The sequence below is a fragment of the Elephantulus edwardii genome, unplaced genomic scaffold, assembly GCF_000299155.1.
Source record: "Elephantulus edwardii isolate Elephantulus edwardi_28Jun2011 unplaced genomic scaffold, EleEdw1.0 scaffold00081, whole genome shotgun sequence".
Lineage (NCBI taxonomy): Eukaryota > Metazoa > Chordata > Mammalia > Macroscelidea > Macroscelididae > Elephantulus > Elephantulus edwardii.
In genome coordinates, this window is record NW_006399831.1 from 5,099,825 (window position 1) to 5,126,033 (window position 26,209).

Here is a 26,209-nt window from a genome sequence, read left to right on the forward strand (position 1 = left end):
AACTAAACTCCAAATCTAACATTTCTTATCTCTTCCATTGATTTTATTTTATTAGAAATTAATAATATTCATTCCCTGGAGACTTCTGCAACCTCCTAATTGGTCTCCCTATTTCCATCCTAGCCCATATTCAGTATAACTCGGCAGAAGAGTGAGAGTGCTTCTCCCCTAGCCCAGCCCTTGGTGGGTAGCATGAGCTTACGGCTCCTCTACCTTAAACACATATACATACAAAAATATGCCATCAATGAGCCAATGTCATTAGAGTATCTTAAAGATTCTACAAACACTGGTCTTTGATGGCCTCTATCACTCCACAGTCTAGTGCTTACATTTTTAATTCGTCTGTTTCTATTGCTTCTTTTTTCTTTCATCAACTAGCCCTGAACTTCCTGGAATGACCTTTCCTCAGATGGCAGTGATGCTCTGTTGCTTATTTACTTAGAGTTTATTCTCTAATGTTACCTCCAGTGTAAGGAAGACTCTCCCTGAACATGCTACTTAAAAAGGAAAGTACTTCTTCCAGAATGTACTGGTCAATATTTTCCCCACTTTATTTTTTAGCTAGATCTCTTGAATATGTATATTTTCACCTATGTTTTTAAGTTGATCTTATTTATCTTTACAGATTGAAATATGAACTCCATGAGGGCAGAGAAATTTGTCTATTTGGTTCTAACTGCCTATCAGAGTTAGGGGCTTAACAAATATTTGAGTAAATATATTAATTTTGCCTAATGATCAATAGCCAGTATGTGGCTGATTTGTGAAAGAGAAATATTCTAAATAGGACAATAGGAATGAGAATGAGGAGGCATGCTGGGAGGAGATGAAATAAGGTAGAAATATTAATGGAAGAAAATGATCCATTGGCCTTCCATGTGTAGTGTGGTCAGTGTATCATCTGCAAGGGTTACTCTTCAGTGTCTGATGTAAGCAGAGTAGATTTGGATTTCCTGTTGAAGAGAGACTTTCCAGAAGGGTTTCTGGTTTTGTTTTTGTTTTTAACAAATTCATTTCTTCTCAATGGACACAAGAGAAGATTATTTCCCATTCCAGAAGTTTGTTTTGTGCCATGTGACTGAGTCCTTGCCAACAAAATATCAGCAGAGTGATGTGTATCACTTGTGTCCTATTCAAAAAAAGGTTCAAGTGATCACCTGTGCTCTTTTCTCCTCACTCAAGATAAAGATCTCATCATCAAAATGATGGTGTCAATATTTAGAAAGCTTATATGCTTTTGTTACTGCTTAAAAAGGAGTCATTTGACCTTTATTGGACATTATTTCAATGAGAAATAAACTCTTTGTGTGCTAAGGCACACAGATTCTTTTTTTTTAGCATAGCATCTAGTGATAATCACTCTCATATGCTTTTAAGATATTACTTTAAAATCTATAATTCAACAATTATAAAGTAAAATATCTATGCCTATGTGCAACTGAACAGCAACCTTCTCAAAAGAAAAAATGACACATATGCTAAAATTTTACAAAATTATTTCTGAGGCCTGAATTTGTATCATATAAAGGCTATGCTGGAGAAGCTCAATATCAGCTGTGAAAACTAGGCCAGGTGTGGATTGTGGAACAGACCACCAACTTCTTACATGCAAGTTCAAACTAAAGCTAAAGTAAATGAAATCAAATCTACAAGAACAAAAATTTGAGCAGTCTATCCCACCTGAATAAAAAAAAATAACCTCAGGAACAGATTTGAGGCCTTGGACACTAATAAGCAAAGGTCAGATGAGCTGTGGAAGGAATTAAAGAACATCATCCATGAAGAATGCAAAAGGTCATTATAAAGACAAAGGAGAAAGAAAAAACTGAGATGGATGTTGGAAAACACTCTGAATACTGCCTTAGAAAAACTGAGATGGATGTTGGAAGACACTCTGACTACTGCTTTAGAGTGCTAAGACAAAGCAAACGGAAGAAATCAAGAACTTTAAGAGCTGAACAGAAGATTTCAAAGGACAGATTGAGAAGATAAAGTATCATAATGAAATGTTCAAAGAGCTGGAGTCAGAACTCCATAGGCATTTCTTAAGCGGAAGGAAATGAACAAATTCAAGCCTCCAGTTGTAATACTTAAGATGCTATGGGCAGAATATTGAGTGATCCAGGAATCATAAAAAAAACAAGAAGAAGTACACAGAATCACTGTACCAAAAAGAACGGCTGACACAGAAATATTTCATGAAACAACTTGTGTTCAAGAGGCTTTGGTTATAGGGAGGAAGTTCAAGTTGCTCTGAAGGAACTGGCAATAAGGAAGTCCCAAGGATTTGATGGAATACCAATAGACATATATCAACAGACAGATTCAGCCCTAGAAATAATCACCAAGAAGTGCCAAGAAATCTGGAAGACAACCACCTGGCCAACTGAATGGAGAAGGTCCATATTGATTCCCATTCCAAAAAAAAAGTGAGCCAACAGAGTGTGGCTTGACATCGAATGATAGAGAATAAGATAACCAATATCACATGCAAGCAAAATATAGCTAAAGATTATCTAAACGTGACTGGAGTTGGGTTTAGAAGAGGTCATGGCCCTAGGGACAACACTGTCAATGTCAGATGGATCTTGGCCAAAATCTGAGCATACCACAGGTATGTTTGTGTTTCATTGACTATGCAAAGGCATTTGACTGTGTAGATCACAACATATTGTGGCTAGCCTTGAGAAGAATGGGAATTGCAGATACCTGATTGTCCTGATGTGAAACCTATACTTGGACCAGGAAGCAGTCATCAGAACAGAGCAAGGAAATACTATATGGTTCAAAATCAGAAAAGGAGTATGGATTATTCAAGAGGCTGGACTTTATGAGGAAGAATATGGCATCAGGATTGGAGAAAGACTCATCAACAACCTGTGTTATAACACAACATTGTTAGCAGAAACAGAAGATCTCCTGAGCCATTTGCTGCAGAGTATCAAGGACTATAGTTTGCAATACAGATTAAAGCTCAATATCAGGACAACAAAGATTTTTAGCACTGAACCAACTGGCAGCATCATGATAGACGATGAAAAGATTGAGATTGTTAACAATTTCAGGTTGCTCAGTCCCACAAACAACACCAGCAATAAGGATATAAAAGATTAATTAATTCCATTAGGAAAATCTGCTGTCAGGGACCTCTCCAGAGTGATGACGAGCAGTGATGTCAGTCTAGAGACAAAGGTGACCCTGATCCAGGCCACGGTCTTTGTAATTACTTGTTATAAATCAGAGAGCTGGACAATGACCAAGAGTGAAAGACAGCAGAAGAATTAATGCCTTTGAGTTGTGGTACTGGAGGAGAGCATTGAACATACTATAGTCTTCCAAGATAACTAACAGATCTGTCTTGGAGAGGGTGAAATCATGCTGCTCCTTGGAGACCAAGTATTTTGAAACTCTGTCTCACATACTTTCGGCATGTAGCCAGGAGGGATCTGTCTTTGGAGAAGGATATCATGCTAGAAAGGGAAGAAGGACAGTGCAGGATGAGATAGATTGACCCAATAACTGGGGTAATGAGGGTAGTTGTGGTAGAGACAGATTGACTCAGGATAGGGCAGAGTTCAGAGCTATTGTGCATAGTGTCACTGAGTTGTAGCAGACTTGATGGCACAAAACAACAACAAATGCTATGACATGTACACTTACTACTATAGAGTAAAACTTAGAATGGTAATCTGGAGAATGTTATCCAAAGTAAATGTTCTTGTGCCATATCTAAAATTTCCTTGGATGAGACACTTAGGAAGAAATAAGAGCTAAAATTTTCTCTGCACTATCCTTATATCTAGAACATATTTACTACTAAAACATATTCCATAGCTCTCTTCTGGAATACTGGCAAATTTTTAAACTATAATAGTACTACATAGATCTTTTGAAAACAACTTAAAAAGAAATAAGCTTAGAAGAAAAATGTGAACTTTCCACTTAATTGGTTTTTCATTTTATATCTTCCATATAATCAAGAGTCTTCAAACAACTCACTAGGTATTTTTCCCTCCTCTTTCTAAAACATTCAGAACTTGGAGATGGTATAAAATTATTAATGTTTCGATTTATAAGGCGCACATTCTTGTAAGAAGTCATTTTCTTTAGAGAAGCTAAAATCAACAGTCCTAATTGCTTAATTGCTCAAGTAATTTTCAGAACCCTTCGGGCAGAAAGGTAGTTGTGAGCATTTTTGCTCCCCACAGAGCATCTGGTTCTTGTGCATCAAAAATCTGCATCTTCCACAAATTTTGCATTGGAACACTTTTTGATGAAAATAAGGAAGATTAGTAAAGGTAAGAAATATAAGAACTGGCTGTGTTTAATTTTTTATGTCTTCTTAGTAAGAGAGAGATTGCTGTGAGAGACTCAAAAGACCAATAAAGTCAATAAAGAATAGATTTTCTTATTTTCTAACTCAGTCTCATTCTGACCTGTATTGATATACTTCAGATTGATAGGAGTCATCAGAGGTAGGCCACAGTTTCACATTGTTGCAATTAGATTTACTTGTGGAGCTTTGAAAAATGTCTGTAACAGGTTTGTTACCCAAACAATTAAACTGGAATCTCCAGGGTGCCTTTTAAGAATTCCCTCGGCAATGTGCATATTTTCTAGGTTTACCCTGCCTATACTGGAGTAGGACTATTTCAGAATAAAATGTATATGCTTGTAGTTCTGAGAAGAGGGAAGAAAACTACCTTGGGGTCTGACATTATAATGCTGTTGTTGTTGGGTGCCATTGAGTCAAGTATGATTCATAGCACTCCCATGAACAGATCAGAACCCTGTCCTATCCTACGCCATCCTTATTATTTCTGATCCACTTGAGCCCATTACTGTAGTCACTGTGTCAGTTCTACTGGTTGTATTTTAAATATGTTATTTTACATAGTCCTTAGAATAAAATTACAGGATATATATTTTTGCTCATATTTTAACAGTTGAAAAACAAAACTGATTTTTTTAAATTTTACTTTTGTGTGCATGTACCATCAAATCAGATCTGACTGGTACAGGAGGAGATTGCCCCTCCTTCCCCAGCAGAGCATCTGGTGGATTCAAACCGTGCGCCTCTGGGATTGTAGTTGCAGCTCCTTGCCACTAGGCCACCAGAGCTCCCCCAAAAATAAAACTGATTTTATGGAAATAGACTCAATTGAATAAGGTTCACACACTTAATATTGAATAACATTCTATTGCAATAATATTGTGTTCCTTAAAACTAGTGGTGTTTAAACAAATATTTTAGTGATTGATACGACAATAAATAAGGAACTAGAGTAGACTGACAACCTATGGCTTTTAAGTGGACATTTTGGAAGGCGGGGCAAGTCCTTGAAGAATGATATCATATTTAAAAGGTGGATGATAAGCCAAAGAGAGGATGACCATCAACGAAATGGTTTGACACAGTGACTGTAACAATGAGTTCAACTATGTAGGAGATGGTGAGGATGGCACTGATAGGGCAAGTTCAGAGCCATTCATTGTTCATAGGGTCGCTATGACTCATGGTCAGCTTGACGGCCTTTACACAGCAGTTGTCTATAGGGGCACAGTGGCAGGATGAAGCAATTTTGAATGTGAACTTATTGTTTACAAAGCCAAAATGTTTATTGGATTTTACAGAATAACTTAGTTGACATCCCAAATAGATCATATACAGCAGTATCCTTTTAGCTTTGAAATTCATGAAACTAAAACATTTCTAAATTACTAAATCTTTTTCAAGTTCTTTTGTAAAAGTGAAATGCTGTCTAAGATTATCTAAAATTAATATCTTAATTTAATATCATAAATGTTCCAACAAGATGACAAAGGCATATGCTGCTTATGTTTTCTTTTCTTATCTTAGGATGGAAAGTTATTTCTTGAAGCTTGGTAACAGAGATAATTTCAGAGTGCCAAACAAGAGGGTGTTTTTTTTAAACAAGATTATATTGCCAGGATTTTTGCTTTGTCTTATAATGAGGCTCTGCCTAACCTAACATAGCTGCACTAATTTAAGTTACATGGTTACACAGACAACTTCCCTGAAACTTACCATCTGGTGCTCCTTCCCTTCGATGAGGCAATGCTGGCTGTTGGTCCATTCGTCCTCCCTTGTGTTTTTTTGTGGGCCTAGGCCTCTGACTTTGACTCAGAGCGGCACTGGTGTTACTATCAGTAGAAAATGGGCTGGTTGGTCGAGGTCTTTGAGAGGAGGTAAAGGCTTTGCCTGAAAACAAACAAGCAAACAAACAGGGAATGGGAGGAAATAGAGAACATTATTAGAAAATACTATCTTTCACTTCTACTCTTAAGACTGACTTGTCTAACTGCCTGGATAAGTGCTCAATCAGATACCAAACATTGGTTCATCTTTTTGGGAAAAAAATGCCTTGCTGCATTAATTTTTTCTTATTTTTAATAAATAATATCCCCATCAAATAATCAAAGGAACAAAAGAGGAATTCTACCAAAGAATCTACCTTGATATGTTAAAATATATTTTTATTTTACCTTGTTTAGTTTAGTGATCTATCCATAGACAGTATGCAAATTAATGCAGCTCTTGTCTTAAAATGAAAAAAAATTAATTTTGAGATGAATTAGGTACTGTATTATTTGTTTAACCAGATTTTTACCTTTGGAATCTTAACATCTTTTTAAATCTCTGAGCACAAAACAAAAAAAATGCTCTGTGATGATTACATTTGTAAGTCTACATGAAGAGTCAGTCTGCTCAGGTACATACATTAAGTTGACCATTCCATCTACCCTCTCACAATAGAGTCTACCTTTTTAAATAGCAGCCCAGTAACATCAGTGTAGAGAATACATAAGTAAAAAAATCACTTTGCATATTCAAAGTGCAATTGTTATTTTCTAGAAAGTATTATTGTATCTGAGCAGATTCCAAGTTGTCATTGAAAAGTGCAGTGTGCTATGTCCTTTTCTTTCAGTTTAGTGTACAGATGCCAGGAAATTTATTCTGAAAAAAAGGTTAAGTAATAAATTTCAGCAACTTATTATTCTGATAGTGTGTAGGTTATAGAAAGAGAGGCCTGGTTTATGAATATGTACTTATTCTCTTGTGATTGTATTTACTTCATACAAAATTATTATGTATTATTAGCTAATAGCATACATGCAAGAAATGCACTTATGCCTTCTAATTTATTAGTTTCCTTGCACTTTCTCATTGCTTTGCTTATAGCTATGCAACAAAAAGCACTCAGGCAACATAAAGTTTCTGACTTATGGCTTATAAAGCAAGAAAATTCAAATAAACATTATATTACAACATATTTTAGCTTGGATGCTAAATAAAAAATAAACCTCTGCCATGCTTGGAAAATCTTTTTTATTTCCTTTGGTGATTCTTTATGCATGCACCAAAAAAATATTGGTGGTATAATCCAAAGGGAATTTTCAAGATGTTTTATTTTTTCCCTACACCACCTGTGGGTTTAGAGAAGGGTCACAGTAATTTTTCTTTATTTTTTCACTTTAATTTGAATACTATTACTACTTTTAAGAAAATCTCTGTAATGTTTCACTTGTTTGTTTCTTCAGGTAGTTCAGCTTAATTCACACGTAAGCACTGTCTACCACGTGCATATAAGTAAACATACTTGTGTAACAGTATGCATCAGACTAACAGTATTTTGTTTCTGTAAATAAGGAATGACAAAGTGAATTGTACATTCTTTGCTTATGAAATGAGAAGATAAGCAAAAAATATAAAAAGGTTGGTCTTTTATATTATTCTTACATCTAGAAATCAAAATTGGATTCCCCCAAAGCAAAATACGTATGTAGTCATCATTTTGTTCATCTTACAATGCAGTGGGTGTATTTTTAATTAGCATCCTTTCAAACAAATAATAAATTACTGGATTAAAATCTTAAGAGTCAAACACTTAATAAAACCATCAGGCTTTCGGAATGTTAGACTGACAGCCTTAGACCCATTCACCCCATGCTGAGAGAGCCTTCCCAGAAAGTGCAATTGTAGAAAGAGATGGAGTAAAGAAAGTAATGGAGATAAAAGCTGAATAATATTAATCATTGGGCACATTATTGATTTTGCGAGGGATTTGCAAAGCATGAGTTATTGAAAATTTAATGGCAAATTTGGTTACTGCTTGGCTCTAATGTAAAAAGGAGGTATATTCCAGTTAATCAGCAGAGCCATGAAGTGAAACTGGGAAGAGAAATAAAAGGTGCTAAGAGAAGCTTTTTCTTGGCTCTGTAGAACTAGCATAACAAGAGAATGCTTGTAACTGGACATCTGATTTGTGTTCATGCATGTTAGAGAAAGCTCTACAGTCAGACTCACTGAGGAGAAAGATCAGGAGGAAAACAGCTCAGTGTCCAAAGGACAAGATACTCTCATGCAAAAAGTGTTGACTTGGAGTCTACCAACCTGTTCTCGTAAGGCTGGTTCCATCCAGCCTAAAACCAGCTTTATCTGCTGCTGCCACCAGTGCTTGTGCAAAACTGCCGCTGGCAAAGATGGAGCCATCTGAGGAGCTACCTACACTAGATCTATGACTAGAAAAGTTACGATCCTCGTCAGATGCAGAGCCCCATCCATTTACCATTGAACCTAGAAACAAATGTAGTTGTCTAGTGAGTTGTATATATTGGATGCCTTATCTGCTTGCACATAATAAACTTCTGAGCAAGGGGTGACCTCAATGTCTTGTTGGGTTTTTTTTCCCCTTGAGGTAGATCTGTATACCATGACTTCCTTAGTCACATGCATGTACTATCCAAACTTTGAACATTCTTAGTCCAGAAGACTGAAGCATATTTAAAATCAGGTCTATTTGTAGTGCCTAAATAAAACATCTTCTACATGGCTTAAACTTAAAAATCACTATATGATAACTGTTTTAAAAACAACCAACCAAACCAAATAACTACTGTTGTGTGCATTTTAGGTTTCTATAATTAAGGGAGAAAAACTCTTTTCCTGAATTAAACCATAAATTTATTTAAAGAAAATTTATCAAAGGCTAAGTTAAATAAGTAGTGCAATTATATTTTGAATTTAATTCATCTTTTATGAAACCTGCATTCGTACAGTGGACAAGTCCTAGAAGTAATTCAAGACTTTAATAAAAAACAAAAGTACAATGAATAATAAAGCAACAATGAAAAGTTATAAATAAAAACAATGCAGAAACAATATAAAACAAATGACAGAATATAAGAAAAACTTTTATCTCTTAAAAGATCTCATTTCAAAGGTCAATACACTTTTTAGCTTTTTATTATTATAAGAATGCAACTTTTCTCTTTAATATTACTCTATAACATGGCTCTGTAAACTCTATGAACTTAGATAAATGTCGATAGTTGTAGAGGGTCTTCAGGCCTTTTGTTCATAGGTTCGCTATGAGTTATGCTTGACTTGAAGGCAATCAACAACAACAACAACATTAGGTATCATAAGATATTATAATATTAATATGGAATTTTCAGCAAAAACCAATTGTGAGTAGAGAAAAAGAATTTTACATGTAAAAAGCTGTAAAATGTGACAATATGATAAATAAGTTTTAAACTTGTAGCAATTCGTTGACAATTACATATTTTTTCTTAGATAACTCAGATATTGAACCTATTCATAGAGTATTATAATATTTATTTAAATAAATACCATTAAATCAAGACATCATAAGCTAACAAGGGGGCACTTCAACCATTTTTAAAAAAGAAGTGAAAAGTATTTTCAAAAAAGATTTAAGGTTTTTAAAGAATTTATTTCAATCATTTTAAAGAAACAAATATTCCCATGAAAGAGCTTAAACTCAAGTACTGCAGATAATTTCTTTTTCTCAATATTGAGGGATAATGGTAGAGTATAGAGTGTTACTGTGATACAGTATTTGTAATTTTACTCAAGGTTCTAAGATACAATAATATGGGTTCATGCACTTTAAAGACAGAGAAAACAGAAACCGAAGGGGTTAGAAGGATCTGAGAAGTTAAAAGGGTGTTAAGTGTAGCAGAGAAAGATAGAATTTTGATTCTATTTGCCAAAAGCACAGAGATACACTTTTCACTTTCCAAACAAATTCCCTTGACACAGACCACTGCAAAGCAGTCAAGATAACACCAGCAACCGAGCCTCCTGTGAGAGAACTATTTCTGAGTTAATAATCTCAAGTCAAGGACCAACAGCCCAAAATGAAAGGAGGAATGATGCAATAGGCTTTGCAATATAACACTACAGTAGATAAGGGGAAAAAAATCAAAGTGACACATTAAGTGTTCACAAAAGAATATGAAAGCCAAGAAATGAGAACCATGTTTAAAAATTAGAAAATTCAATCCCAATCACTCCCATGGGCTGTTTTCTGCATTTCCAATGGTCTGCTAAATATCAGCAAATAAATTCTCATTAGCTATCTCAAACCTTGTTCATCTCCAATTCCACTCCTAAACGCCTCACATAAATATTTCCTTTGTTACTATAATCTAAGCAATCTTTCTGAAACACTTATCATAAAATGTTGTTCCTCTGCTGTCATTTTGCTCACCTAGTTTCTCAATGCCAGGTCCACATTCTTGAAATCCTTCAATATATTAGCCCTGACCTACCCTTCCAGACCCAATCCTCTTACAACCTAGATTCCTGACCTGCATGACAGCACCTCCTGCTCCTTGCATATCTCTCTGAATGGCTATAATTCCACTGACCATTGTGAACTCTAAAGCCCAGGAAAGATAGGAGATATTGCCTATCTTTCTTTCACAGAGAATATAGAGAGCAGGTGGATTTAAACCATGTGTCTTTGTTTTTATTTCTCCATTTTCTTACAAATCTTAACTCATTTAGGCATTGGGGGTGTGTGTGTGTGTGTACGTATATGGTTCTTCTTTGTTTTTGTTTTTTTTAAAATCTGTCTTCCCCACATAGTCAGTTTGAGAGAAATATCTGGATCTCCGTAAGTCTGATGACTATGTGATTCTAACCTGAGTATGTATGTAGTTGGTCTACAAATTCAGAGAATAAGCTGGCAAAGGGTTGGACCAAAAGCAATACCACAATGGTGTCACTAAAGAACTAACATCCTATAGAGTTTCCTTAAAGAATATTTGTCCACTTTTCTTAAATATTCCTACTTACCTCTAAGTTGTTCAAATAAATATTTTCACATAAATTTTTGCAATTTCCTAACTAAATCAGCTAGGAGTTCCTGGTTTGAACAGACAGTTAAGGTGGTCAATTGATAAATGAAAAGGTAGAGGTTGGAGACCCTCAAAGGCAGGGTATGGTGGCCTATTTCCTTAAAAATCAGCCATTGCAAACCCTGTGGAGCACAGTCATACTGTGATACACGTGGTATTATTCTGTGTTACCATAAATCCTAACAGCAAATGAAATTTTAAACAAATAATCTAATTTTTCTCATGTGTGCTTTCTTCTTTCTCCTAACTTTTAATGTTCCTTTCCAAACCCCCTAAATCCATTAAGCTTTTCCTGTCAGTATTTTTCCTTTCTCTGTGAAGAAAGGGGCATGTAGAACAGGGCTTCAAGAAAATAATTTGTCAACACATCAAGATCACAACATACTTTTTCTTTTATTATTCCCTGGAAGAGCAAAATGATTAAATAGTTGGCTTCCAAGTTCAAGATATGTATACCATTGAGGTTGAGCATAGTGGAAAACTACTAGCCTAATATGAAAGGCAGATGAAAAATTCGTGTTAGGGTCATTATGCTGATCTCCAGCATAAACTGAAGAAATTTGTCCCTTTTTGTCTGCCTGTTTTTATCTTTGAAACCCTCTTCTCACCATCTAAGGAGCTGTGCTGCTGTATATTTGACCATATTGGTGCTGCTAACCAAAAAGGTCTCACCTCCCCAGCAGTTTGAATTCAGCAGCGGTTCTCAGGGAAAAAAGTGAACAGTTTCCTCCTGTTAAAATTTACATTTACATTGGAGCAAACCAGGGTGTGGGGTGGGGGGGAGAAAAGTACAAAAATGAATGAATGGAATTCCAAAATATTTGTAGATGCTCATTGAAATGAAAAAATAAATTAATTACTTAAAAAAAAACTCACTAAAAAATTTACATTTACAAGTCTAAAAAACTCAATAGAGGACTGAAACCCCAATGCACAGCTGCCTATGAGTCAGGGTTTTTAAAGTTTCCTTTACTTAGGCATAATTTTCACAGACACATACATCAATCATATATATATATTAAATGGGTTTATCTGTGGGGAGTATTTTTCAACATACTCACCAACTTTTCATGAGTAAAAAGTATAGAATATATATTACACTGTTCACATTTTGGTAAAAATATGTGTTCTCCCCCCCGCAATGTAAATATAAACAGAAAAATCAAAAGCACCAGGTAAAAATAGCTCAGCTAGATGTTTTTTGCAAATTACAAGCAATCCATACCAATTTGACACTTTATATAGCCACAAAATAATCAATACATATTAAAACACTTAATGAAAAATGAATATATGTCACATAACTATATTTATTTGTGTATGTATGTATTCTCAATCTTTCTAAACTTCTCAGGTTTAAATTTGCTGAAAGGCTGAAAAAAAGATCTCAATTTTCTTCAGGCTGCTATGGAAGAAATCCACATAGGACATTAAATTATTGCTCAAATGTTCCTGAGCAGTAAAATGCCATGATAAAGTGGCATCTTGCTGTGTCTCTATTACATCTTCAGTACTAAAATTAATTTATGATCAGTCATCAATTCATTTACATGTCATTATATGCTAAATCCTTCCTTGCTGATAAATGCTTATCCTTAGAACCATTAAGCCAGAGTAAAGTCTGTGCTTTATAATATGACCCTGCTAATTGTTGTATTACCATTTTTATGACACACAAAAACTCGCTATGTATTTCCCCTTTTTTTACCCCTAGGCAATATTTAATTCAAGAACTTTTCTTATTAAGTGCAATCTGTCTAACTATTTGCTAAGTAAAGTCTTCAGCTCTAAGTGTCTTCAGGCAAATCAATCCACACATTGACCACTGCCAAGAGGTGGGAGTGGTGTCTAATGTATTTCACTGAACCACACTGAATATGCAGCAATTCTACCTATCCTCCTCAGAGTGAAAGTAATTTGTGCTGTCTATGCAAAGCAGAAGAGGCCATTAAAAAAGAATTCTTCTTTGGGACATAGACACCTGTTCACTTTTCTTGGGGAGAAAACCTCTACTAATCTAAGATCGCTGTCTCATTGTTTAAATTTAGAAAAAAAATATTTCATTTGTTTTTAAAGACATCAGTGTTGGTGAGAATATGTATGAGAGCAATGTAATTACTTTCAGCACTAACTTTCAACTTTTTCTTAATATTGATTTTTTTTTTCTTTAAGTTGTTGGAGTAGAAACAAGACTTCAGGTTATATCATTTAGTGGTTAACGTTCTGTATAGTTCAGTCAGATGACAAGACTGCCAGGTTTTATTGTTTTGAAACTGATCTGCAGTGGAAATTACTGTAAAAACCTCCAAAGACATAAAATAAAGAAAATTTAGAGCCCATGCTTTCCTTTCAGCCATAGTATTTACGGTGAGGTCCAGCAGTCAAGGAAACTTTTATTCGTCTCACTTAACAGCACTTAGCCTTAGTTTTACTTTGTGCTATCAGGGATGCAGTTAGAATCTTGGCTATATGCTCAGGACACTTCCCTCCTGCCTTCTTTCTCTTTGCCTGCTGTTTATTTTTTCCTATGATGGAGTCATTAAATTCAGGAAACACTTACACTTGACTCCCACCATAGAAGTTACAGAAACATGTATTGAAGGCACTCTCCCTTATTCCCCAAACACAATAGGTTTGACATTTAGGAAGAAATATTGCAAGTATATTTTGGAAGACTGAAGAAGTCCCTGATTTTTATTTTCTATCCCCAAATGGACTGTTATGTGCTATAATGAGCACCTTTTTTTTATTTGTATTTTATTGCAGCCAACTATGTATTGATTATGATCTTAAAGTGAAGAGTACAAAAGAGATCATTACAGAAAGTATGGGTAGAGTTTTGTTGGAATGGAATCATGACAACTAAATATGGAACTTAAATATGAGGAAAATGTATAATAAAAGTAACTTCCAAAAATTAACATTTTTATTTTAAGTGAGAGGGTAAGGACTCAGATTTCCAGAGGTAAAATATACTGGGATTGTATAGATACATGCTTATTCACACACAAAAAACAAATAGGGGAAAATAAAGCTTTTTTTTTTTTTTTTTTGAGGAGGGAAGCGTGGTAAAGTGCTAAATACTTATATGGCTTAAGCTTCATGGTTCTTGCTAGTTTGTTTTTCTATTTTTTTAAAAAGTGTATCAAAGATGTAAAAACTATCATAGTTCACTTGTTTAAACAGAGAACAGACTACTTCTCAGAAGGAACTTACTAAGTGATGTTGTTGTTGTGTACAATAGAGTCGGGACTGACCCATAGCTGATCCTGCAGTGGGTTTTCAGAGGTAGTTAAGGCAGGGGAGGAGATTTCCCATCCTTTTCCCACTACTAAGTGACAGGATTTGTTATGTGATGTTGAGTCGCCTGTGATTCATAACGACCCTATGTACAACAGCCCTAAACCCTGCTCTATCCCGTGCCAATCTTATTGTCTCTTACACACCTACCCTCCACTCACCCAGTCACTGAATCAATCCATCTCATTGAGGGTCTCCCTCTCTTGTACTGTCCCTCCACCTTCCCATACGACATTAAATAAATGGTGGTGTGAAAATCAATGCAGTGTCTGGATGGATCAAACATCTGAGACACTTTAGTACTAAGTGAAACCTTGGCGGGTTAAGTCCACCACAAGAAAGATATGGCAGTCTATTTAAAAAACAAAACCAAAAAACCCCAGGTACTTAGAATCCTAAAACTTTTCTGGTACAAATAGTGGTCTTTTCTGGTACAGTAGTATTTCCATAAGTAGAGGTTGGCTCCACAGTCACTAGTCATGGTAGGAATAAATATTTGTAATGTATGTACAATTTAATCTTATCTATTACAGAGGTAGTGCTAAGATAGTGGTCTAGGGGTAATTTTCCTCTTTGGTTGGCCTTTTCCATTTACAAACTATCGTTGAGAAATTTCAGAAATCCTTTACAGATTGCTTAAACCCAGAACTACTGCCTTCAAGTCTAATTCCAACTTATGATGATCCTCTGCCAGGCTTCTGAGCCTGTAAATCTTTCTAGGAGGAGACTGTCCACCTTTCCCTACAGATTGCTTAGCTGTTACAAAAAGAATTGGAGCTAGTATGCCTATTTCCCCCCACCACAAAGATGGGTTCTAAATCTTACTAACATTTGGTATTCACCAGTGTGGCAACTGTCAGAGTGCAAATAGTTAAATAAAACTTTGCATAGTTTCTATACAGGCAATTTGCCCATCCTGACATTATTACTGCACTATCAGTCTCGTTGACTTTAGAGTTTGTGGGCATGGGACCTAACCATTAGTTACATTTAATGGAAAAGGTCTTTCACATTGTGAAAATGGAAAAAAAAATATCTGGGAATATCAAGTGAAAATAATGAATCTTTACTCAAACCATAAATATTTATGATAATATCAGAACACTTTTTGTAGGCACTTAACATTTACAAATTAAAAAGTCAATGGAAATGGAATCAGCTTTGTAGCCCAGTAATTTACCATAATTAAGCTAAGCTTATTTTTGTAAAGAAAATATAAGCTCTTTAGAATATTATTCACTGGCATATTGGCACTTATAGTATTTAGTCTTAAATATGATGTTGTTGGGTGCCATCAAGTGGAGTATTACCCATAAAAACCCTGTGAACAACAGATATGAACTCTGTCCTATCCTGTGCCATGAGCTCACTGCTGTAGTCAACATGTCAATCTATCTCATTGAAGGTCATTCTCTCTTTTGCTAATCCTCCACTTTCCCAAGCATGATGTCCCCTTCCAAGGCGTCTCCTATTAACATGCCAAAAGTATGTGTGACAAAACATCACCATCCTTGCCTCTAAGGAGGACTCATGGTTACTCTTATTCAATGGCCTCTTAATTCAGAAGTAGATGGCTAATCCTGCTTCCTAGTCTGGTAGCTCTGCTGGCATCTGTTTACTATACAGGAGTTTATTGGTACTTAAAATACTGGTAACATAGCTTCTAACATCACAGAAAAATATTAGCAGCTTACATACTTTGGGCATGCTGCAAGGAGGGAAGAGTCCTTGGAGAAGGACATCATTCTTGGGAGGATGGAGGGATAGCCTTTGGAAGTGAGGAAGACCCTGGACAAGATGAATTGATATGGCATCTACTATCTATTCATTATTATTATTATTAATCTATCTATCTATCTATCTATCTATCTATCTATCTATTATCTATCTATCTATCTATCATCTACTATCTCTCCAATTTACACAGGTATAAGTTGAAATAATTCTAGTTGTTATTAGGTGCTTTGGAAGCAACTTTGACTCATAATGACTGTATGAACAATAGAGCAAAGTACAACACTATTTTGTGCCATCTTCACAGCCTGTGTGCTATGCTAAGCTCATTGTTGGAGCCACTGTATCAGTTCATCTTGTCAGTTTGCCATACGGCTATTGTTGTTGTTGTTATGTGCTGTCAAGGTGCTTGTGACCCATGATGACCCTATGAATAACAGACCTGAGCCTTGTCCTATTCTGTTCCATCCTCATCATCTCTTATACATGTGAGCCCCATGGCTGCAGTCACCATGTCAATCCACCTTTTGAGGAGTTGTCTTCTCTTTTTCTGACCATCCACCTTTTCAAACATGATACCCCACTCCAAAAAATAGCCTCTCCTAGCAACATGTTGTCCAAAGTATGAGAAACAAAGCTGTGCCATCTTTGCCTCCAAGGAGAACCCTTTCCAAGACTTATCTGTTCTTTTAGCAGCACTGTTCTCTGACACCACAACTCAAAGGCATCAATTTTTTCTGTCATCTTTGTTCACTGTCCATCTTTCAGATGCATAGCAAGTGACTGAAAAGACCACAGACTGAATGAGGTGCACCTTAGTCTTCAAACTCTGTGTGTGTGTGTGTGTGTGTGTGTGTGTGTGTGTGTAAGTGATTATAGATAGGTGGAGTATGTAAGTGTTGATGTGTGTATCTGTGTATCTATCCATTCATCCATCTATTTCTCTGCCTATCTATAGGTAACATGCATGGCCTAGTAAAGAGTTGTGCTGCTGTGAAGGCAGGAGGTTGAAATGACCAACTCTTTTGTGAGAGAGAGTTGAACATTTTCTTCCCATGTGATCTACATCCTCTACAAGTCCACTGGTGGGTCAATTATGAGTTGATACCAACTTAATGGCATATAACATCAATCTATCTATCTTTATCCACTGGGCCACCAGAGCTACTTATAGACAAATAGAGACATATACACACACAATATATATACTTCATCTACCTACATATGTCAATAGGTACATACATATACACACAGCATACTTACAGTGTGACACATATGCTTCATGTACACAACACTCACACACACACAAACTCCTTTTTTGAGAAAATATATTTCTTAAGACAGACTTGAAAGCATCAGATTGGCAGATTGGCATCTACTTCTTAAATAACAGGCCTTTGACAACCCTATGAACACTAGATGAACAACAAGAGCTATAAAACAGGATTCAGATCTTTTGTTCATAGGGTCACTATGAGTCATACTTGACTCAACGGCAGCTGATAACAACTATGTTGTTGTTTTTGTATAGCAATATATTTATACTGATATTTACTTAATAGAATTAAATTTACTTAAACTAAAAAGAAAATTAAGTATTTAATCAATTCTTCCACACAAAGTTATTGTTGGAGTAAGGGGAGAGGTGAAATTTTCCTATTTGACTACTTTAGCATATAGTGTAACTTGTTTTCTAAGGAGATGTATTATTTTTAGTAGGAACACCTCATAGAATACACAGTTAAACACCCTGAGGTTTTTACGGATGGCAGTAATTAAGCAGTGAATTCAAGTAGGAAAGCAAATTGTGCCATCTTAGCAATAAAAACTTCTTTTGGAATGAACAGTATACTAGTTGCAAAAGAAATACAGGTTGTTTTTAATCTTAGTAACATTAGAAGCCTAACATGTTACTAACAGGTGAGCTTGTAATAAAGCAAAGTGCCATTTTTCTCATGTATTAATATAGTCATCATCTTAGGCATTGCACTATTTAATGGGGGAACTATACAGACTGCAGTAATCTATCTTTTTCATTTCTTTGTTGGATTTGTAATGGAAGAAAATTCAGTACAATTAGCGAGATATTCAAAAGTATGCAGAATTTTACCCAGAAGGAGATTATGGTAGAGATTCAGGCAAAGGGGCTTAATATAATAGTGCACTAATAAGTTAGCTCTCTGCTTTCAAAGACAGTAACTTTGCTCTACCACCTTCACTTGGATCTAGATTTCAATTCACAGCAGTGCATCTGCAGTTCTTAAATCTTAATTAGCCTGGCAAGCACACCAGCCCATGGGTAAGAAGAAATGCTGAAAAGGTGGGCTCATGTATCACACGTGCAATCCAGCTAGGGAGGAATAAGAAAATAATAGATACTGAAGCTGCTTCTTCACTGACATAAACCAGTTTCCAAGACTGTTTGCAGAACTCTTAACACATAGTACAAAATCTGTGAAACGAGTTAAGCTCTTGGAGTAAAAATAAATAAGAGGGAATGCAATAAAATACCTCCTAGGATGAAAGACATCATGCAGGTAAATGCGGATATGTAAGAATTTCCAAAAAGGCTCAAAATGCATATTAGTACACTTAAGTTTGTAATTGTTAGCTGCTGTGGAATTGATCCCCAATCATTGGTAACCCCATGCAAAATGGGATGAGCAACTGCAAGGCAGGCAAAAGGTTTCCTTTGGCTCATTTTCAGAAGTAGATTAGCAGGCATTGGCCAGAAATAAAGCCTGGCCTCCTACATTAGAAGGACAGACTTCTACTATTAAGTCCCCACTGCCTTCTAAGTTGGGAGTAGCTGTCTCTTAATTGTTATGTAAGAGGTATTTTATGTAAAGAAGGATACCTAAGGGGAGAGAACAATTCACTTTTCTCCTAATCCACGATGTTGCCTTTTAGGGCTGGATTTTCTCCCCAATAACACTTCATAAATTTAAAATCTATGGAAATAAGTTCTGCATCAGACCTGGGATTACCATCAAAGAGTATTGACTGTAGCCTTTCATTTTGGTGAAGAAGGCAAGAGGAAGTCGGAGGAGTAAACAGTGAAAATAACTGTATTTCCTGACACAGGAGCAATTATTGTATTCAGCAATATGAAATGCATAAATGTGTGGTTTATCTCACTATACATTTTCTCCACTCCAAAAATAATACCTTATGCAACCCTAGAGAGGCTCATTCTGAAGATTTCTACTTATTTTCATCAGTGACTGATTTTCTAAAGTGAAATATCAAGACGTATTTTAAGATTGCATTCACTTTGTATGTTGCTCCTGATAGACAAACTGTATCATTTCTAAAAGTCAAGGTTTTTCATGTAATAGACTTGATTCCCTAGTAGAGTGAACTTTTCATGAAAGCACTGCATATAATTGAGTTTTCTTTCATGTCTTTAAAGCTTTTTAAAATTCATGAATTTTCTTATCATTTTTGCAGCAAAGCAAAAGCATTTCCAAATCCTTTTTGAATTTGGTGTTTAATATTAACATATTTAAAATGTTACAGGAAGAGATGGAGTGGAATAAATCTCACATAAGAAAGTACTCGATGTCCGAGGCATTTTAATGTTATAAATCGGTTATTCCTATGAACGCTGTCCCCTTACCTGTCACAGAGCTGTCGAGATTGTCCATGCTGGATCCTGGCGTCTGTTCTAATGCTCGCAGGGGCCTGGGGATTTCTAGAGCTTCCTCTTCATCATCAGCATCATCATCTGGAACATCTGTTTCCAAATCAGAAATCAAGGCTCCGGACACATACCCTAATGGTGGAACCGGGGGCTGTGGAGGCTGATTATTGCTTGGAATGTGCCTAGAATTAATAGGGGGAAAATTCATTAGCATTCAGTGTGATTTTAACTGGAATGAAACAGCATGCTACTTTCAGATTCAGGGTAACTAATTTTGTCGTCTTTGAGTTCTATAATGTTATTACTCAAAGTTTTTCTTACACTTGAGCAGAAACTATGAAATATATATCTATACACCCCCCCCATCAAAGAAACAGATAAGAAAAATAATCAGTGTAGAGTCTTAAATTCTTCTATTGGGTTTTAAGGCCTAATAACCAGTCAGTTGCTGTCAGTAAATTCTGACTCATGGTAAACCCATAGATACCAGAGCAGAATTACCCTCTATAAGGTTAGGTTTTGGTTTTATTGTTTTGTTTTTGTAAGTATACCTCCAAATTTCTCTTGCAATACTCTGGGTATACTTGAACCTTCACTGTTTCAGTTAACAGAAGAGCACATTAACCATTTGACTTCCCAGGGACTCCAATGTGGTAATAAATACAGAAAACAATGCTCATCAAAATGTTAAATGAATCAATCATCCAAACAAAAACAGGAATATTTGTTCTAAGCAACTGTTCAAAACTGACTTTTTTTCCAGTAAAAATAAGAAATAATAACAATCATTTTATCCCTAGTTTAGTGTTGGGGCTTACTCCTCCTGTAATATACCCATGGAGACTGTGAGCCTTAGAGAATAGGTAACATGGGAGTCTGGCAGTGAAGACTGAAGGATAATGGTCCATGGTCGACTTTGACCCCAGGATCTGCATCATATAATTCTTGTTTCCTTATGAGATACACTGTTTCCACTCTGACTCAATTGAGGGGAGATGTGATGACTTTGTGTTCTAGCTAGTTATTTTTGTCTCATCCACCAAAGTCTTAAACTCTTTAAAAAAATCTTAAAAAAAAACAAAAAAAAACCCAACAACCCAACAACCCTCATTGTGGTCAAGCTGGGACTGACACAAAGCAGACACACTCCCTCATTGGGCTCTGTGTGTGTGTTACTTAATTTTTTTTACTTTAAGAGACTAGAAGCCAAATTTGGGGAACTGGATCTATAGGAAGGCTCTGTCAGATCTTGGAAAACAAAACAACTCTTAGCTTCTCTGGCCTTGGTGTTCCTTGGTTCCTTTGGGAATTTCCATGTGGCATTTATAGTCTCTCTTTTTTTATCTGTGTCTAGTTTACTCTTTCCATATCTAACAAATTATTAGGTTTAAAATATACTCTATGCTCAACTTCACAGCATGCTTTTAACTTCACTTGCAACTCATTCAAACCTCGGCACAAGAAATCAATCTCTGAGTATGGGCACCAGCCATAAATAGCATTAAGGATAACAGCTGATTTCACAATGCATAAAAATTTGAGAACATCTAAACTACACTCCACCCTTTAAGCCACTTTTCTGCTTCGTCAGTTCACTTGAAAGAAATCTTATGATACTTAAATCATCTGGTCTCAACTAAATAGTGACATTTTATAAAGCAGCCTGTATAGAATGTTTTCACAGCAGATTGCCTTTGACCCCCTTGTAAGAATACATGTTGAATTGTTTGAAACCTCTGCTCTTAACAAAAGCTTCTATGCTTGAAATAAAACTAAAAGCTTTAAATGATATTCCTGCTTCTTCACTATCTGTTTGTATATCTGATTTTTCAATCAACTGTTCTTTATACTGAGAATAAGAACTACCTCATATTCTGCTGAAACTAAAAAAAAAAAATGCAAAGAGAATTATATAATTTTAAACTTCAAAAACGAAGTCTAAACCCTACAGAAGATAATTAGAGGTATATAGATTTCAAAGGTCAGACATATATGTCACAATTTCAGAAGAGAGAAACAAAAAATTCCCTCAACTATATTCAATTATAAAAGTTGGCCCCATGTGTAATTGTCCTATTTTCATGTGCTGCCTATGTAAATTGCTATTAATAAATGATGGAATTTTATGTATTTTTAGAAAACAGTAATTTTGGTTTTAATATATTTTCTTTTATGCATTTCCTGTTATGAATGTTATTTTATCTGTCTCATTTAATTCAACCCTAAGAATTGCTTTTCAAAACTGACACCAGCCATATGTGACTTGCTGAAGTTTCCATTTACATATTCACAACCACAGACAGAATTAATCACAAGCACTTTGAAGAATCTGAAAGGAGTCTCTTGTTATGGATTTGGAAGTGAGTTCAAGGATAAGCTAATTGAAACTAAACTGTAAATTAGAGGAGACCTGATGCAGCCAAAGGCACTTTATCCAAACCCAACAGATGTAAATTCTTGTCACAGCAGATGGAAATATTTATCCTAGTTAACGCTAACCCGCTTGATGACTTTGGTCAAACGATTTAACATTTTGCCTCTATTACCTTATTTAAATTAGTAAAGAGTTGCAGAAACTTATTTCTAACCCCAGTTGTATAGCTCTGTGAGAATCTCTTACAAATGTTACATTAGATGACCAGTTCCTCTAGCCATATGTTGAAGGTATGTGTCCCATAGGCTAATGAGGATTATTTACCATGTTTGCTTTGCTATGTCAAACTGATAGGCCCTTGTCAACTCATCCAGATGAGCCTGCAGCATGGGTTGCATCTCTTCTCGTGGGGATGGAGTAAGAGTTGCAGTGGACTGTTGCCCAAAGGATATAGCAGGTGACGAAGCCACGCCTCGGACAGGTGGTGTTGGGACTCGATCATCGTCTTCTTCCAGTTCATCTTCCATACCCTGGTGCAGGTATGTTTGTACTGGTAAAGGTGGGCACCAGCTATCACTGTCATAGCTGGAAAGAAAGAACATATTTACATGCACACAGATACATAATTACACTGATAAAAAAAGGCAACAATATAGGATCAAACATGTTTGCTCAATTTATTTCATCCTGATAAAGTTGTTGGTGTTACTACAGTAAATTACTGGATAGTTACCTTAATTTTTAACCTCAACCACATCTGTTATCTCCATATCTCAATTTATACTTAAAAGACCTTATTAGCTAATTGTTACTCCACAGTTACGAAAGGCAATACATTTCTAGTAAAGCTACTCATGTGGAAAAAATAAATTGCTAATTAAAGACAACTAATGAATTCAGTGCTTGTAGATTTAACCATTTTCTTTTCTCTTCATCCACGTGTAGGTACAGAAAATGTCAATATAACTGATTACCTTAGAAATTTTTACAAATTTTATTTACTTGTAGTCAGTATCAATTCTAACCATTCATTCCATATGATATGTTACTAAAACTTCGTGGTAAAAATATATCCAATATCCTTTTTGCTTTCTTAAAATTATCAATAGAAAATAACATCAATTTATGATATTTAATTTAAAATTCTGAAGCATTATTTAAATTACACTAAGGTTGCATGTTTTAACTTTTGATACTTTTGTCTAAGAATATAAAATATATAGAGAATTATTTATTGTAATGAAAATAATTAGTATTGTTTTTTATCAAATTTATCCCAATATACTTTCTGGGAAACTTAAGGATATAATAAACATTATTGTTGTTGTTGTTGATTGCCATAAAGTTGAGCACGACTCATAACAACTCTATGAAGAAGAACCTAATGCCTTTCTAGAATGATAATTGTTTTCCAAGTTCAAAGAATTTTCATAGGCTTGTTCTTTAGGAAGTGGATGCCACTCCTGCTTCCAATAAACAGTATTATTGACCATAATTCTTCAAATTCAATACCTTAAATATCTCCTGAATTAATTTTCTGTATTTCACCTCTACTTCCACAATCACAGTTCAGTTTCTCATGCAAACAAGCTATTAAATTTCCTGGTCTCTTGGGATAGCATCAGCACTTCTTCTATTCAATTTTCAATAAAAGGAAACATGATTACTTTCCTGAAATTGTCACCATATCACACCATGCTTAAAATTATTCAGTGATTCTTACTGACTTAAGAAAAAAAAAGAAAATCAGTCTCATCAGTTAGGCCTAAAAGAACCTTCCCCATCTGATTTGCCTATTTTTCTAGTTTCATTTCCCACTATTTCCCCAACATTAACCTAGTCTATATTTCTTATAAGCTCTGGGTCTTCATATGATGGTTCTCAAATAACTTTAACTGAGAGCTCTTGATCTTAATTCAAAGTTGAGATAAAATATCATTAGTTTTGGAAAGTTACCTTTGCCACCACACATGAAATTTCTTTCAAACTCTGTAACATTTATTTTGTGTCACTTCTCATATTGTCATAATTTTTTTGGTGACCCAATTTCCTTGCTACTCTGTAAGATTCCTAGCTACAAGAACTAAATTATCAGCACCTACTACAGTATCACAATTGAATTTAAGAATCATTTGGAGACCAGGTTAAAATATTGAACACCATCAATCGTAGACCAGAGGAACTGTGGGAACTCATCAAGGATATCATCTACAAAGAGAGTAAAATGTCATTACAAAGACAGAGGAGAAAAAAACAAACAAACAAACAAAACACCAAAAATCAAAACAACCCAAAGCTAAATGAATGTCGGAGAGACTATGAAAATTCCGTTAGAAGGTCAACAAAACAAGAGAGATGCTGAAGTGAAAGAGCTGAAGAAAAGATTTCAACTGGCAGCTTGAGAAGATCAAGCCAAATATTAAAATGAAAGTACAAAGAGCTGGAGTCATAGAATAAAAAGGGAAGAACTCACGTGGTATTTCTCAAGCTAAAAGAACTGAAAAAAAAAAATAAATTGTTGCAACACTGAGAGATGCTATGGGCAAAATATTGAATGATTCAGGAGCATCAGAATAAAATGGAAGGAATAAACAGAGTAATTTCACAAAAATAATTAGCTTAATACTGGAACATTTCATGGAAATACCATACGAACAAGAGCCAAAGGTAATAACAGAAGAAGAACTCATGCCTTTGAGTTATAGTGTTGGAAAAGAGGACTAAGTATTCCATGGACTGCTAAAAGAACAAACAGGTATGTCTTGGAGAAACTACAGCTACAGTGCTCCTTGGATACAAAGACTGTGAAGCTTTGCTACTCATACTTTTGGTATATATCTGGGTGAGGGTACTCCTTAGAAAAGGACATCAAGCTTGGGAGATGGAGGGTCAGTGAAGGAGAGATGAACTCACAATAACTGCAGCAATGGACTAACATGTACCCTAGATGATAAGGAAGGCACAAGATAGGACAACATTCAGGTCTGTTGTGCATACGGTTGCTATGACTCTTACAGGACTCAAGAGCAACTAACAACAACCACAACAACTGCAATAGTATTTGACAAGAATGATATTCAACAACAACAACAACACAAACAGAAAACATAATGAATATGTTATATCTTGCTTGCAAATTTGGCTGTTCTTACGTGCTACGGAGTCCTTTCCAATTCATAGAACCTCAAAAACAACAGAACAAAACACTGCCAGCTTGTGGGCCATCCTCACTAGTCTGAGTTAATATGTTTGAGCTCACTGTTGTAGCCACTGTGTCAATCATCTCTCTTTTTTACTAACTCTCTAGCAAGCATGATGTACTTCTCCAGGGACATGTTCCTCATAAATATATTTCCAAAATATTGAAGATGAACTATTGTCTTCCTCCCTTTTAAGGTGTATTCTGGTTGTACTTGTTCCAAGACAGATGTTGTAAAAAAGAGCTAGGATCACATGGAGACAACCTCCACCAACTCCATATAGGGGAACTGTACCCATCAACAACAACAATAACACAGAACTCTTTCTACTAAACTCAGTACCAATATTAATACTTGTTTTTGTTGTTGTTGATTGCCATTGAGTCGTGCAAGACTCACAGTGACTCAATGAACAAAAGACCTGAGGCTTTTCTATAACTATCATTTCTCCAAGTTCATAGAGTTTCAAGAGGCGTGTGGTTTAGGAAGAGGATGCTACACCTGCTACCAAACCTGCTTTACACCTGGAGCTCCACCAAACACTGTCCACTATGGCCAGTCATAATGGCATTTGAGACCCAAATGGCACAAGATTCAGCATCATAGCAAACCTATAGTGTCTCAGCACAGCAAATTGACAGAAGACTGCTCTATGACTTAGAAGAAGAATGTTCTTACTACTTTCTTGGGTCAAAAATCCAATGTGATAGCTCACAGACTATATAGAGTCATATTGTTGTTGTTGTTGTTGTTATGTGCCGT

At 35.5% G+C, this 26,209-nt stretch overlaps 1 protein-coding gene across 1 annotated transcript in view; it reads right to left on the reverse strand.

Annotated features, from left to right (window-relative positions):
• ROBO2 (roundabout, axon guidance receptor, homolog 2 (Drosophila)) overlaps positions 1–26,209 on the reverse strand; it is an 843,022-nt gene that overhangs the window by 8,916 nt on the left and 807,897 nt on the right. The window contains exons 22-24 of the mRNA XM_006889811.1: positions 22,572–22,832; positions 19,850–20,055; positions 6,053–6,226 (exon numbers count right to left, since the gene is read on the reverse strand). Coding sequence (XP_006889873.1) covers positions 6,053–6,226; positions 19,850–20,055; positions 22,572–22,832 — 641 coding nt within the window. The remainder of the gene's footprint in view (positions 1–6,052; positions 6,227–19,849; positions 20,056–22,571; positions 22,833–26,209) is intronic.